General features: G+C 56.9%; 2 protein-coding genes and 1 non-coding gene across 3 annotated transcripts in view; all 3 read right to left on the bottom strand.

Moving 5' to 3' along the window:
- DAPK3 (death associated protein kinase 3) overlaps window positions 1-580 on the bottom strand; it is a 5,457-nt gene extending 4,877 nt beyond the window's left edge. Inside the window, exon 1 of the mRNA XM_035348356.1 lies at window positions 437-580. Within this exon, the coding sequence (XP_035204247.1) occupies window positions 437-501 (65 nt within the window). The 5' untranslated portion in view covers window positions 502-580. The remainder of the gene's footprint in view (window positions 1-436) is intronic.
- A 497-nt stretch (window positions 581-1,077) lies between these two features.
- Window positions 1,078-9,898, bottom strand: EEF2 (eukaryotic translation elongation factor 2). The gene is made up of 15 exons (XM_035348210.1): window positions 9,749-9,898; window positions 8,804-9,018; window positions 7,923-8,104; window positions 7,626-7,837; window positions 6,681-6,859; window positions 6,192-6,297; window positions 5,786-5,899; window positions 5,449-5,587; window positions 4,822-5,017; window positions 4,336-4,594; window positions 3,880-3,987; window positions 3,071-3,424; window positions 2,497-2,679; window positions 2,275-2,407; window positions 1,078-1,895 (listed from the first exon to the last, which is right to left on the bottom strand). Exons 1-15 carry the CDS (start codon window positions 9,749-9,751, stop codon window positions 1,702-1,704), a joined length of 2,577 nt encoding a protein of 858 aa, XP_035204101.1. The 5' UTR covers window positions 9,752-9,898; the 3' UTR covers window positions 1,078-1,701.
- On the bottom strand, window positions 6,066-6,134 carry LOC118155434. The gene has a single exon (XR_004745887.1). It is a non-coding gene; the product is annotated as a small nucleolar RNA SNORD37 (small nucleolar RNA).
- Window positions 9,899-12,108: the final 2,210 nt, after the last annotated feature.

Below are 12,108 nucleotides of genomic sequence, written 5' to 3'. Positions count from 1 at the left end.
GGGCTGCTGGGGGCTGCTGGGGGCTGCTGGGGGCTGCTGGGGGCTGCGGGACCTGGGGGGGCTGCAGAGCCCGAACCCCCCCCGGCATGCGGCTGCTGCTGTGTGGGGCGGCCGGGCCCCAGCACCACGGCACGGGGAGCCCGGTGTGTGCGGGGGGAGGCAACGGGGAGGTGCCGGGGCTGCGCTGCCACCGGGGACAGCTCTGGTGTGAGGGCTCGTCGTGACGTCAGAGCTCGTCGTGATGTAAGAGCTCATCATGACGTCAGAGCTCATCGCGACACGAGCTCACTCTGATGTAAGCGCTCATCGTGACGTAAGACCTCGCCGTGACGTAAGACCGCGTGACGCAAGCGCTCACCGTGACGTAAGAGCTCATCCTAAGAGCTCGCTCTGACGGAAGCACCGACCGTGACGTAACCGCTGGCCGTGACGCCACCCGCCGCCCCCTTCCCCCCCCCCCTCGTAGAACTCCTCCACGCTCTCCTGCCGGAAGGTGGACATGGCCGCGGGGCCGCCGCTTCCCCGCCGGGGACAGCCTCCGCTCAGCACCTGGAGCACGACACGGGCCGTGGGGCCGTGGGGCCGTGGGGCCGCGGGGCCGCGATCGCTCAACGGGACCGGAGCCGCCCCCGGTGCCCCCCCCCCACCCCGTTCCTCCCCCTCCCCTCAGCGCCCCCCGGCCCGGCCCCGCCCCGCCCGGCCCCACCTGGGCCGCCGCCGCCGCCGCATTCCAGCACAGCGCAGGCCCCGCCCCCCCGCGCCTCCCATTGGCTGCCCGCGCCGCCTGGAAGCCCCGCCCCTCAGGAAGATGACGTCACCGAGGGGCGAACACCGCCCGGCCGCGGGTTCGAGACCCGCCCCCGGCCCTCTCCCGGCGCGGCTGCGAACTGCAGCCCCCGGCCCCCGCCGCCTCCCGGCCCGCCCCCGGTATTCCTCCCCCCGCCGTATTTCCCACCCCCCAGAGGCCGGCGGGCCTCAGCAGCAGACGTGTAAGGGGACACAGAGCACGCTGCTACCAGGAGAAACGGCCGCAGGCCCCTCCAGGAGGGAACCACCAAGCAGGAGCCCCCGCGACTATTCAATCACCATATCAAATTTATTATTTCCAGTGGCACTAATACATTGGTTGATGGTCATGATGACAAGCACACTGCACGAGATCTCCTTGCCTTCTTAGTTTCTGCCCAACCAGAAATCCCTGGACACCCCCTCCCTGAAAACCCACTACGGGCCATCACCAGGAGCCAGCCGCCCCCTGCCCCTGCTGCACCCGGTCTGCGTTCAGTTGGGCCCCTGCCCCCCCCCCCCCTTTGAGAAATAAGAACCGAGCACATCCCTGCTCCCCCACCTCCGGCCACTCACTCATCTTCCACCCTCAGAAAATAAAGCAGAGGTGCTCCTCCTCACCCACGAGTCAAATAAATATGGAATCAGGCAACTCTAGTTGCATCGAGTGGAAATGTTTTAGTTACAATGGCACCGAGTGGGGCCCCAGATGAGTCATGTGCAACACAGAAACCTATAAGGCTGAATATCAATGCTTTTTTGTTGAAAGTCTCAAATCGCTATGAAACTGATTAAGTACAATGCAAAGAGATGGTCACTGCAGTCTACCGTTTGCCTGCTGCACTGGTGTTACGCTAGTTAGTTTTTTCTTTCCGAGTCCAACAACAGTGACAGTGATGCTGGGGCAGGTGGCTTTTACAACTTGTCCAGGAAGTTGTCCAGTGCGGGGATGCCCTCCTTCAGCCCTTTGCGTTTGCGGGTCTCGGCCACCACCTGGGAGGGACGGCTAGCGCTGTCGAAGGGGTCCCCGGGCAGGATCTGCCAGTGGTCGAACACGCACTGGGGGAAAGCCTGGCCACCGGTGTTGGACCTCAGGTCGGCTGTAAAACCTGGAGGAGAGAGCAGAGATGTGAAGCCAAAGGGAAAATGCAGCATCACCTCTCCCACAGGAGGGATGTGGTGCAGGTGGGGTCCCAAGAGCATGAACTTGTCACACTCATCAGCTACAGTGACCTTCCAGCTGTCCCTCGTCCCCTTTAGGAGTGCTGCTGGTGACCCACGACCTTCAACAGGGCCCTGAAGGAGCACCCAAACCTCCAAAGGAGCACCCAAACCTCCAGGGATAACTGGCAGGGCACCTGGCAGCCTGCGTCCCAAGGCCAGGAGCAACTGGACACAAAGGTTCTCCTTCCAGAGCAGGATTTAGGATTTGCCTGCCCCTAGCTGTCAGCCCGTGCACCACCCCCGTTGCTGCGCTCCCCCACTCACCAAAGGACTCGTTGACAGGCAGGTAGGCCTTGACCACAAACATGGGGGTGCCGGCCACCTGGGACTCCTCGAAGACGTGCCCACGTTTCCTGTTCAGCACACCATAGATGCCGCCAACCACCTGCTCCGGGCACTGCAAGAGAGGGGTCAGGACTGTCAATACCCACCTACATGTGCTGCACGCGGGCTCTTCGGAGCTTCTGGGCTGAGCTTTTTCCTTACCTGGATCTCCACAAGGTAGATGGGCTCCATGAGCCTGGGCTGGGCAGTAAGCACGCAGGCGTACAGGCACCTCCTGGCAGTGGGGATGATCTGCCCGCCTCCACGGTGGATGGCATCGGCGTGCAGGGTCACATCGTGCACATCGAAGCGAACACCACGCATGTTCTCCTCACACAGGACTCCCTGGGAAAGGGAAGCAGGCTGTCAAGCAGCTCTGGGGGCAGAAGGCAGCTGGCAGCCTCTACTGGCACGCTCTGGTCCCTCAGCTTGCTGGTGTTTACTGGTGGCCCAGCTTACTGGTGTTCCTTGGAAGTGGGTCAGCAGCGAGCACAGCAGCTCGCTTGGTACACTGAGAAATTATTCAGCATTTTTACCTTCCTTGCCAGTGAGTTAAGAATCAGCTGCTACTACCTCCAATTCATCAGTGCAGCTTCTCAGAGCACCGAAGCCCTTTACTGGCTTCTTCGTGCAGTATTTCCAAAGCCCACCTCAGCACCAGCTTTCCAGGACCCTGCCCACTGCCAGCCCGGAGCACTCAGCCCCAGAAACTGAGCCCCCGAAGCACGGCCCCTACCTCCTTTGTGGCCCACTGGAAGCCAGCCACCACGCTGTCCTTGATCTCGTTCAGGTACTGCACTCCCTTGGTGATGTCGGTCAGGATGTTGGGGCCAGTGCCATCGGGACCGAAGCACCAGATCTTCCTGGCTTCAGTGACGTCCCACTCGTACTTCTCGGCCAGGTAGCGAGCTCGCTGTTTCAACTCCTGGCGAGCAGAGACCTCGCCCTTGTCGATGTCTTCAGCCAATCCATCGGGGAAGGGCCGGGCCTTCATGTACAGCCTATTGTGTTTGTTGGGGGACTTGGAAAGGCACATCACATTGGATTCCTCGCTGACGGTCTCCCGGTAAGACACAACAGGATCAGATTTCTGCAGTGACAAAACAGCACAGCCGAGAACAGCAGTGAGACACTGAGCGAACTGCAGCTCACACCAGCACTAAGGCAGAACAGGTCTAGCACCAAACTCTTACTGCTTCGACTGCAAGAGCAGCCCCCACTGGTTGCAAGTCCGTAGAGATGCGCTTACATCAGGGCCAACACCCAGCCCACGCTGCTCTCCAGGCAGCGCTACAAAGCGCAGCGTTAAGCGGCCAGCAGCAAATCAGATCAGGAGCTGTGTGAGCCTCAGGCTCCGCTCCATCCACCAGAGCTGGAATTCTTAAGCTGCCACTCAAGTAACTGGCACCCCAGGGATTTGCTCCCCAGCGGCAGGAGCTGCGGAGACAGGCAGCTGCATCTGTGTTGTCAGTTTGGAGCCTACAAGCTGCAGTCATCCTGCCCCAGCAGCCCCTCAGCCCACCGGGCTGCGTGCAGCAGCTGTACCTTTATAGGAATGCAAGCGTGGTCCTCTTCCAGATCCTTCAGGCAGATTTCCAAGTGCAGCTCCCCAGCACCAGCGATGATGTGCTCTCCAGACTCCTCAATGATGCACTGCAAAGAGCATTAATGCAGCAGGTGAGACTTCGGACTGCAACGCAAAGCTCTCGCACATAAAACACTAACATTTGGCAAAAATCAGAGACCATCGGGTTTCTGCCTCACGGGGCTAGCTTTGGGAACTCTTTTCACTGGTCTGAGGATGACTCAGCACCAGCCCAAAGGTGAAGCGCTCCATTCCTTCCCACTCTGGTAGGACTGGGACCAGTACCCAGCTCAGGACATTTCCCTGCCAGTGCGCCCAGGGCAATCACAAAGGGCGAAAAGAACACGACCCCCACCAGAAGCCTACAGCCAGCAGGACCAGGAATTCTCCTGCACCTCGAACTCTCAGGCATTCACCTGCACCATAGGGTCAGACTTGGCGAGACGCTTCAGTCCTTCCACTAGCTTGGGCAGGTCGGCTGGGTTCTTGGCTTCAACAGCCACACGCACGACGGGGCTGACGCTGAACTTCATGACTCTCATGTTGTGAGCGTGCTCAAAGGTGGTTATGGTTCCAGTCTTCACAAGGAACTGGTCGACACCAACCAGACCAACGATGTTTCCACAAGGCACGTCCTCGATGGGCTCGACATAGCGGCCCATCATGAGAATGGTCCTGAAGAAAGAGAAGGCTGTTTCACCTGAGTTTGAAGGGTGAAGTCCCACAAGGCAGCATCCCAGAACTGTGGTAGCAGACTTGAGATCAGCAGCCAAGCCTTTTTCATGGCCTCAGACATCAGAACCGACCCCCCAAACCGTTCTAGAACACGCACCACCCCGTTCTAGAACCGACCCCCCCCCCCAAAAAACCATTCTAGAACCGACCCCCCAGCCAGGACTGACCTTTGGATTGGCTTTAGGTACAGATCCTCCTTCTTGCCAGGTGTGTAGTTGGGTCCCATGATCCTGACTTTCAAGCCAGTTGAGACGAGACCAGAGAAAACACGTCCAAAAGCGTAGAAACGTCCCTTGTCGGAGGTTGGCACCATTTTAGAGATATACATCATCAGGGGGCCTTTGGGGTCACAGTTCTTAATACCTGGGAAGAGAAGGAAATCGATGTAATTCAGTGATATTTCCAGTAGTCAGCATAACCACCCACGGCCCCCTAGTCGTCAGAATGTACCCAACAGTGCCCCCGCCTGCTCCCTTCCACCCAGCTGGCCAGCACTACCAGCGAGAGAGGTCAGACTGCCAAGAGATCTTTTACCAGAGATCTTTTAAACAAACACAGGCTCAGCCTGAGCCTTTGGCGCACAGCCTGGCTTCCCTCCAGTTACTTACCTAGCTCAGCCCTCCCGAGTGAAGTGCTAGCTAGTAAGCCTGTTTCATCCCTGCTAGAAGAGCTACGGGGTCAAGAATTAGAGGAGCTACTAAGCTGGGGACACAGAACAAGACAGCTACAGGCACTTCAGACCACAAAGCAGTTACGCGAAGAGATGCCTCAGGGGAGAGAAGGGCTCGTTGTACCTATGGCAGCCTCATCATCAGGGGGTCCCTCATAGAGCAGCTCGCAGCGGTACTTCTGGGCCGTGACAGGAGAAGGCAGGTGGATGGTGATCATCTGCAGCAGGGCATCTCCAGCAGGCAGCCACCGCCTCATCACGGCCTGCAGCAGAGATCAGAGGAGTTAAGACCCAAGCAGATTGTTCGAAGCCTAGCAGTTAACCTTCCCCTTCTCACTCCCCTCTAAGCTGTTAACGGCACCTTCCAACCCAAGCAGGATTTGTAGCTGCTGAGTAAGGTTGCGCAGCTGGATCAGCCCAACTTCTGACCTCTCCTCGTAGAGGACTCAGACCAACCTCACCTTCAGCAGGGGCTTGCCCTCCTTGTCCTTATCTTCACTGTCAAGCCTGATGTCCAGTTTCTCGATCAGTTTAGCTGCCTCCTCTTTCTTGAAGCTCATGATTGCATCAAAAACCTAAAACAGCAGCAACATTCGTGAATGTTTCCAGAGACCCGGCCCGAAGCAGCAGCACAAACCCTACACTCTACAGAACCTGCGTTCCATGCAGACTTAGGCACACACTTGCCTTCCCCTTATCGCCTACCAGCTTCCCTGCCTGCAGAGCCATGAGCTAGCTTTGTGTCAGATACTCAAATTTCTTCAATCAAACGCGTCAGGTCAAAGTGAAGAAATTTTCCATCATCACGCACTGCAGCGGAACCAGGAGCTTAAGGCACCAGCAAGGGCTGAGCACTAAGAAACACACCTTGAAGATGGGGTCAAGGATGAGCTGGCAGAATGTCCTGGGCAGTTTCTTTCCATCAGGGCCAGTAGCAGACTTGCTGAACTTGCCAGTAGCAGGATCAAAATACCTGGAGAAAGAATTATGCCAGACAGCTATCAGTGCCCAGTCCAGGCACAGAGCTGTGCCTTTTTCTGCTTAGCTCAGGACAGAGGAAAGAGTTGCTGAGTAAGAACTCTACTTTCCCAATCACTCTCAGGCTTTCAGAGCTGGCCAAAATGCATTTACTCGCATTGCCAGCTCACCATCCCCTCCCCATTTATCTGGCTTTCCTGCCCCGTAAGGATTTAATGGGAGACAGATCTCTGGACCAAACCTAGCGCAAGCACCAAGTCATTGAGACAGGGCTGTGAACAGGCACAGCCACGTCCTCCCCTCCTCGCTGATCTTCTGCGCCATCAGGCTACAGGCACGCAGCTGGCCTGGAAATTAAAGTCAGCCCCAACTGCTCACCTATCTCCCCACAGCTTCTTCATCATGTCTTCTACTTTCTTGGCACGCTCCGATGGATTCAGCTGGGCGTCACCCTTGGCAGCAAACTTTGCAACATACATTTCAGCAAATTGTTTCAAAGTGAAAGCCCAGCCGTGCAGACCAGAACCAAAGCCAACAGTACCAAGCACTGGATCGATCTGAAAAGCAACAAGCAGTTGGGTTACAGAGGAGCAACAACAGCTGTTACAAGCATGGAATGTCCTGGCAGCCAGCCTCAAACACCAGTTTGAAGATGGAGTTTCAGAACCCTTGAGCATTTCTGTGACTGCCACCATCTGCCTGGGGGTCAGACTGGCACACACGTGCCCCATTTTAGCTTTCTAACGCAGAACTGGATCAGTTTTTCCAGTTGACCATTCTTCACTTCAAACAGCTCAACATCTGCTAAACGTGCATGCAAGTAAGACTCTTGTCCTTAGCAGGGATTATCAGCAGCATATGAACACCTGGAATGTGCACAAAAGTGCTCAACAGGAACAAAGCACGCAGGTTTTCTCAGATCCTCCAGCCAAAAGCCCTGCTCATTGCTCAGAGCCCAGCAGGGAGCACACAGAGGTCCAGACACCAACTGCCCTTCCATCTCAGGAGACAGCTGGGGACTGGTGCTGAGCAGAAGCCAAGGATCTTGCATCACCTGATGCCAGCTGCATAAAAAGTCCTACAGAGGGAAGATAATTCCCTGGATTTACAATCTTCATTTGCTCAGGGCTTGTACTAACAGAGGATTCTGAAGGAAAGAGAGCTAACGATCCCCAAACCAGCGGAGTCTGGGCAGCAGGGGTATGTTCATTGTTCCAGTCTCACTTCTCCCTTTGATAGGGCAAAGAACTACTCAAAGGCCACAACTGCTTGCTGCTGCTCGAGTGGCTTATTTGCAGGCAGCGTTCACAGGCACTCACTTACCATGATATTTCCCATGGGACCGCTTTCTCCTTCCCCATACGTGGAGATGATGACATTGACGTTTTCAACGATGCGCTGGAAGGTCTGGTACAGCTCTTCTGGCTCCAGCTGCAGCTCCAGCAGCGCTCGGTCCATCTTGTTCATCATCAGGACAGGCTTGATCCTCTCAGCAATGGCCTGACGCAGCACGGTCTCTGTCTGCACGCACACGCCTGTCAAACGCATGGCAATTAATTCTCTTATTTTCAAAATCAACCAAGACACACTGCGGTTACATGTGGCTACAGAAAACCTTACCAGAGACACAATCGACAACAACCAGGGCACCGTCAGTGACACGAAGAGCAGCAGTGACCTCTGAAGAGAAATCCACGTGCCCAGGAGAGTCGATCAGGTTGATCAAAAAACCAGAACCATCCTTGCTCTGCTTGATGAAGGCCAAATCATTTTCAGAGAGCTCATAAAATAGAGAAATAGCTCTGAAATAAAAGAGAAACTCTAAGTTTCTAACCACGCATTACCACTCCCCAGTGCTTAGAAACAAACATGCAGTTAGGATCTGCCTTTCATCCTGCACAGAGGCTGCACTTGGACTTCAGGATTTCTTCAGTCATGTTCCTGGGAGGCCAGCACGAAGATACTCAGAAGCTAAAAACTGCGCTTCTTACGCTTTCCTGAAATCATAACCTCTTCTGGCGATTGGAAGTGCCCAAGAGCACTTTCAGACAAGTATTTCTGCTTTTTCTACTACGCCTAATCCTTTCCCATCCCCTTTCACACTCCTCAGCCAACCCATGGTGACACAGCCCGGTCTGCAGGCAGAGACACTCTCAGAACAGTGGCTGCTCACCAGGCAGCCTCCATACCACAGGGCTCCTGTGAACACCAGCCCCACGTAACAGCACCAGCTCTAACATGAAAGGCCAAGACCCACCCTGAAGGAACTCATCTGTTTCCCAGTGTCAAGGCAGCTTCCTACAATGCCCCACAAGCCAGTCAACACTTGCTCTTTCATTTAAGCAATTCTCCCAAGAATGAGGTAAGCTTCTGAAAGATGTGACTGAAGAATGTCTGCTGATTTCTTCTTTGAGCTCAAGAAAAATCTAGCCTAGGAGTCAAAGCACCCCCAAGGTCAGACCGTGCGCTAGAAGCATTAAGGCGCCTGAAGAACAACTCACGTTGATTTGATGGTGATGCACCGTTCCTGCTCGTCCTTTCTTGTGTCAGTGAAACGAGTCTCCCCCGCGCGGGCAGAGGCGATGATACCAGCTTTGCATACCAGAGAATCAGTCAGGGTTGATTTGCCATGATCAACATGGGCGATCACAGACATGTTCCTGATGTTGGCCTTTTTGTCCATGATGGCCCGTATCTGGTCTACTGTGAAGTTCACCTTGAAGAGAGAGAGAAAAAAACGCAGTGTAGAAAAAAGAAAGCTTTAGTTTTTCTAGGAAGGCCAACCAACAACGGCAATACCTGCCACTGCCAAGTTTACTCCTGCTGACATCGATTCTGCCTGCGCAGCCAACGCTACGAGACGCCCCACAGGAGGAACACCAAGGGCACTGCAGACACCAGCGTTACGAACAGCGAGGCCCAGGCTCGCGCTGCAGGCACCCAGCAGCAGCCGCCACCCCGAGCGCATCCTACACCCCCTGCTACCTACTGTCTCCTTGAGGCAAACCATGCTGAAAACCTAACCCTTATTGAGCAGAAACCCTGCATAAAAGGTGTTCTAGGGGAATGACAGCCCGCGCTGCTGCCCCCGGCGGGCCCGCAGCGTTACATAACGCCCGGTGGCCTCCCGGCCCCGTTCCACTGCCACATCACCGCTGCTCCCCCCACCGGGCAGGGAACAGCACGGCCGGGTCCCACACAACCCGGCACCAGCACGGAAGGGCCCACGAGGGGCTGCCACGGCCCCCCCCCCCCCCCGCCCGTCACTTCCCCCCTCCCCCGTCACCCCCCTCCCCACCCGGCCCCACCCCTCAGCACAGGCCCGGCCCGCAGCGCCAGGCCCCTGCCCCGCCGCCGGCCCTCCCGCAAGCGGCGATCGCCAGTCCCGCAACGAGCTCGGGGTCCCCTCCGACCCCCCCGGGCGGCGGCAGGACGCGGGGACTCACCATGATGGCGGATGGCGGCGGATTCTACGAGGCGGGGGGGGGGGGGGAGCGGTAATGGCGGCAGCGGCGGCCCTGTCTCGGTGGCGAGCGCAGAGCGGGCGGAAGAGAGCGCTGACGTCAACTGCCCCCCTTTTATATGGCGGCGCCGGCCGGGGGGCGGAGCCTGCGCGGTTTCTACCCTGTGCGCATGCGCAGCCGCGCCTGTCTAGCTCCCAGCTGCCCGTGACTCTATGGCAGGTGGGCGGAGCCGCCGGGCGGGCTCCAGCCTCGGCCATGGGATGACACGCCCCCTTTCCCGTTAGGCCACGCCCCCTCTGCTTCAGGCCACGCCTATCACCCCGTCCGGCCGCTCAAGCTTTGCGCATGCGCTGGTCGGGTCGGGGGCGGGGGGGCGCTGCAGCGCCCCCTGCCGCCGGGCGGGGCTCTGTGCTGGGCCCAGGGAGCTGAGCCCGGTCACAGAACGCTAGAATCAGTAAAAAAAAAAAAGGCCTCCAAAATCATCTGGTGCATCCACCCCCCTATCACCACTGTCACCCACTGAACCGTGTCCCCAAGCACCAAGCCCAACCTTTCCTTGAGCACCCCCAGGGACGGTGACTGCGCCACCCCCCTGGGCAACCCGTCCCACTGCCTGGCTGCTTTCTGACAGAAATGTCTCCTCAATTCCCACCCAAACCTCCCCTGGCACAACTCGAGGCCGTTCCCTCTGGTCCTATCACAGTTATCTGTGAGAACAGGCCGACCCCAGCTCCCCACAGCTTTCAGGTAGTTGCAGAGAGCAACGAGCTCTGCCCTGAGCCTCCTCTGCTCCAGACCAACCCCCCCAGCTCCCTCAGCCGCCCCTCACAGGACTTGTGCTCCAGGCCCTTCACCAGCCTCGTAGCCCTGCTCTGGGCACGCTCCAGGGCCTCGATGTGCTTCTTGTAGCCAGGGGCCCAAAACCGAACCCAGCACTCAAGGTGTGGCTTCCCCAGAGCAGAGCACAGGGGGACGATCACCTCCCTGCTCCTGCCGGCTGCACCATTCCTGATCCCTGCTCCAAAAAGGGCTGGGGCAGGGACCGTGTGGTGCAGGGAATGACCCTGTGTGTGTTTGCAGGAGTCCTTCAAGCCCAGCACGGGAAGGCTGCCCACACTTGCTCTGTGTTTTTGCAGTGTACAGAGAACCCAAAGCATTGCGTGGTGAATAGAATTACCTGAGCTAGGAGCAAATTAAAAGATGTACTAAGCAAAGAGGGGCTCCACACGGTGGAACGTCACCATCTCCACATCATACACATTTTGCTTCTTTTTTCTCCCTTCTCTCTAGCATTGTAGGACACTGTCGCTCCACCTCCATCACCTACGACATTAAGAGAACTTTCATGAATCCGCGCCACTTTGTCCTGAAGCCACCCTGCCAGCAGCCACAGCTGCTGCCAAATTCCCCGTCCATCCGCCCCTCTGCCCACCATGGTCCCAGCAGGACAGCGGCGGAGCTGCACCGGGGATCACTTTGGCCCTGGGAGGCTGCGTCCTGTGCTTTCCCTGTGACAGGATGAGTTATCAGCTGTTGGAGTTGCCATAGCAACTGTTTGAATTTTTAGCACCAATGCTGTTTTTTGCCAGACTGGAAGGGAATGCTGGGCAGCCTGATTAACATGTCGGCCTGCCTGGGAAACCAGCTAATTGTCTTTTTGTTTAATTAGCTCATGGGGCTGAGGACAAGAAGGAGGAAAGTGCTGGAAAACCTCTGTGTCCTCCAACAGCAAGGATCCACAGGGTCCGTCCCCCGTTGTGTAAAGCCACTGGTAATGCACGAGCAGCAGATGCTCAGCTGGCTTCCCAGGAGCTTCCCCTGCACCAGGTCCAGTTCCCATCGCATCCTTTTTCACCCCGACCACTGGAATTAATTCCTATAGCTCTGCCTGCAGCTGCCAGCCCACACGAGAGGGACACCCCTGTGCACGTTCTGGCCCCACACTTAAAAATGGAGGAACCAAACCCCAGTGGGAACAATACAGAGCTTGGGGACAATCATTTCTGTCCACACCTGAGGTGTTTTTGAATAGGTGATGGGTTGTTGAGAGGTCATTTCCCCAAGCACCCGGAAAAATGGGAATGCAAACACTGACCTGTGTAGAAGGGCTGCTGGATTTTGGGGATGCCATCACCACGGGCAGTTTGCTCAAGGACTTTGCCAGGAGAAGACAGCTGTGCTTTGGAGGTGTTAGGTAGGAGCATGGAAGGAGCTTCTCAAGGCCCTGGGTCCCCAAAGCAGCCAAGCAGAGGTGGCCACACAGAGGTTGGAAGGGAGCCCCAGAGATCATCAGGTCCAAAGCAGTTCCCTACAGCAGGTTGCCCAGGTAGGGTCCAGACGGG

The sequence above is a fragment of the Oxyura jamaicensis genome, chromosome 28, assembly GCF_011077185.1.
Source record: "Oxyura jamaicensis isolate SHBP4307 breed ruddy duck chromosome 28, BPBGC_Ojam_1.0, whole genome shotgun sequence".
Taxonomy (NCBI): domain Eukaryota; kingdom Metazoa; phylum Chordata; class Aves; order Anseriformes; family Anatidae; genus Oxyura; species Oxyura jamaicensis.
Note: the sequence above shows the minus strand (reverse complement) of the source record. Positions and strands in the feature narration are given on the sequence as shown.

Bases quoted from the DNA above. Each gene is read 5' to 3' on its own strand.
- EEF2 (XM_035348210.1), bottom strand. The intron at 5,018-5,448 runs GTACAACGAGCC...TTCTCTTCCCAG, and splicing joins TGATGATGAGGCTGCCATAG to GTATTAAGAACTGTGACCCC. The intron at 3,425-3,879 runs GTACAGCTGCTG...TTGTCACTGCAG, and splicing joins ACGCTTGCATTCCTATAAAG to AAATCTGATCCTGTTGTGTC.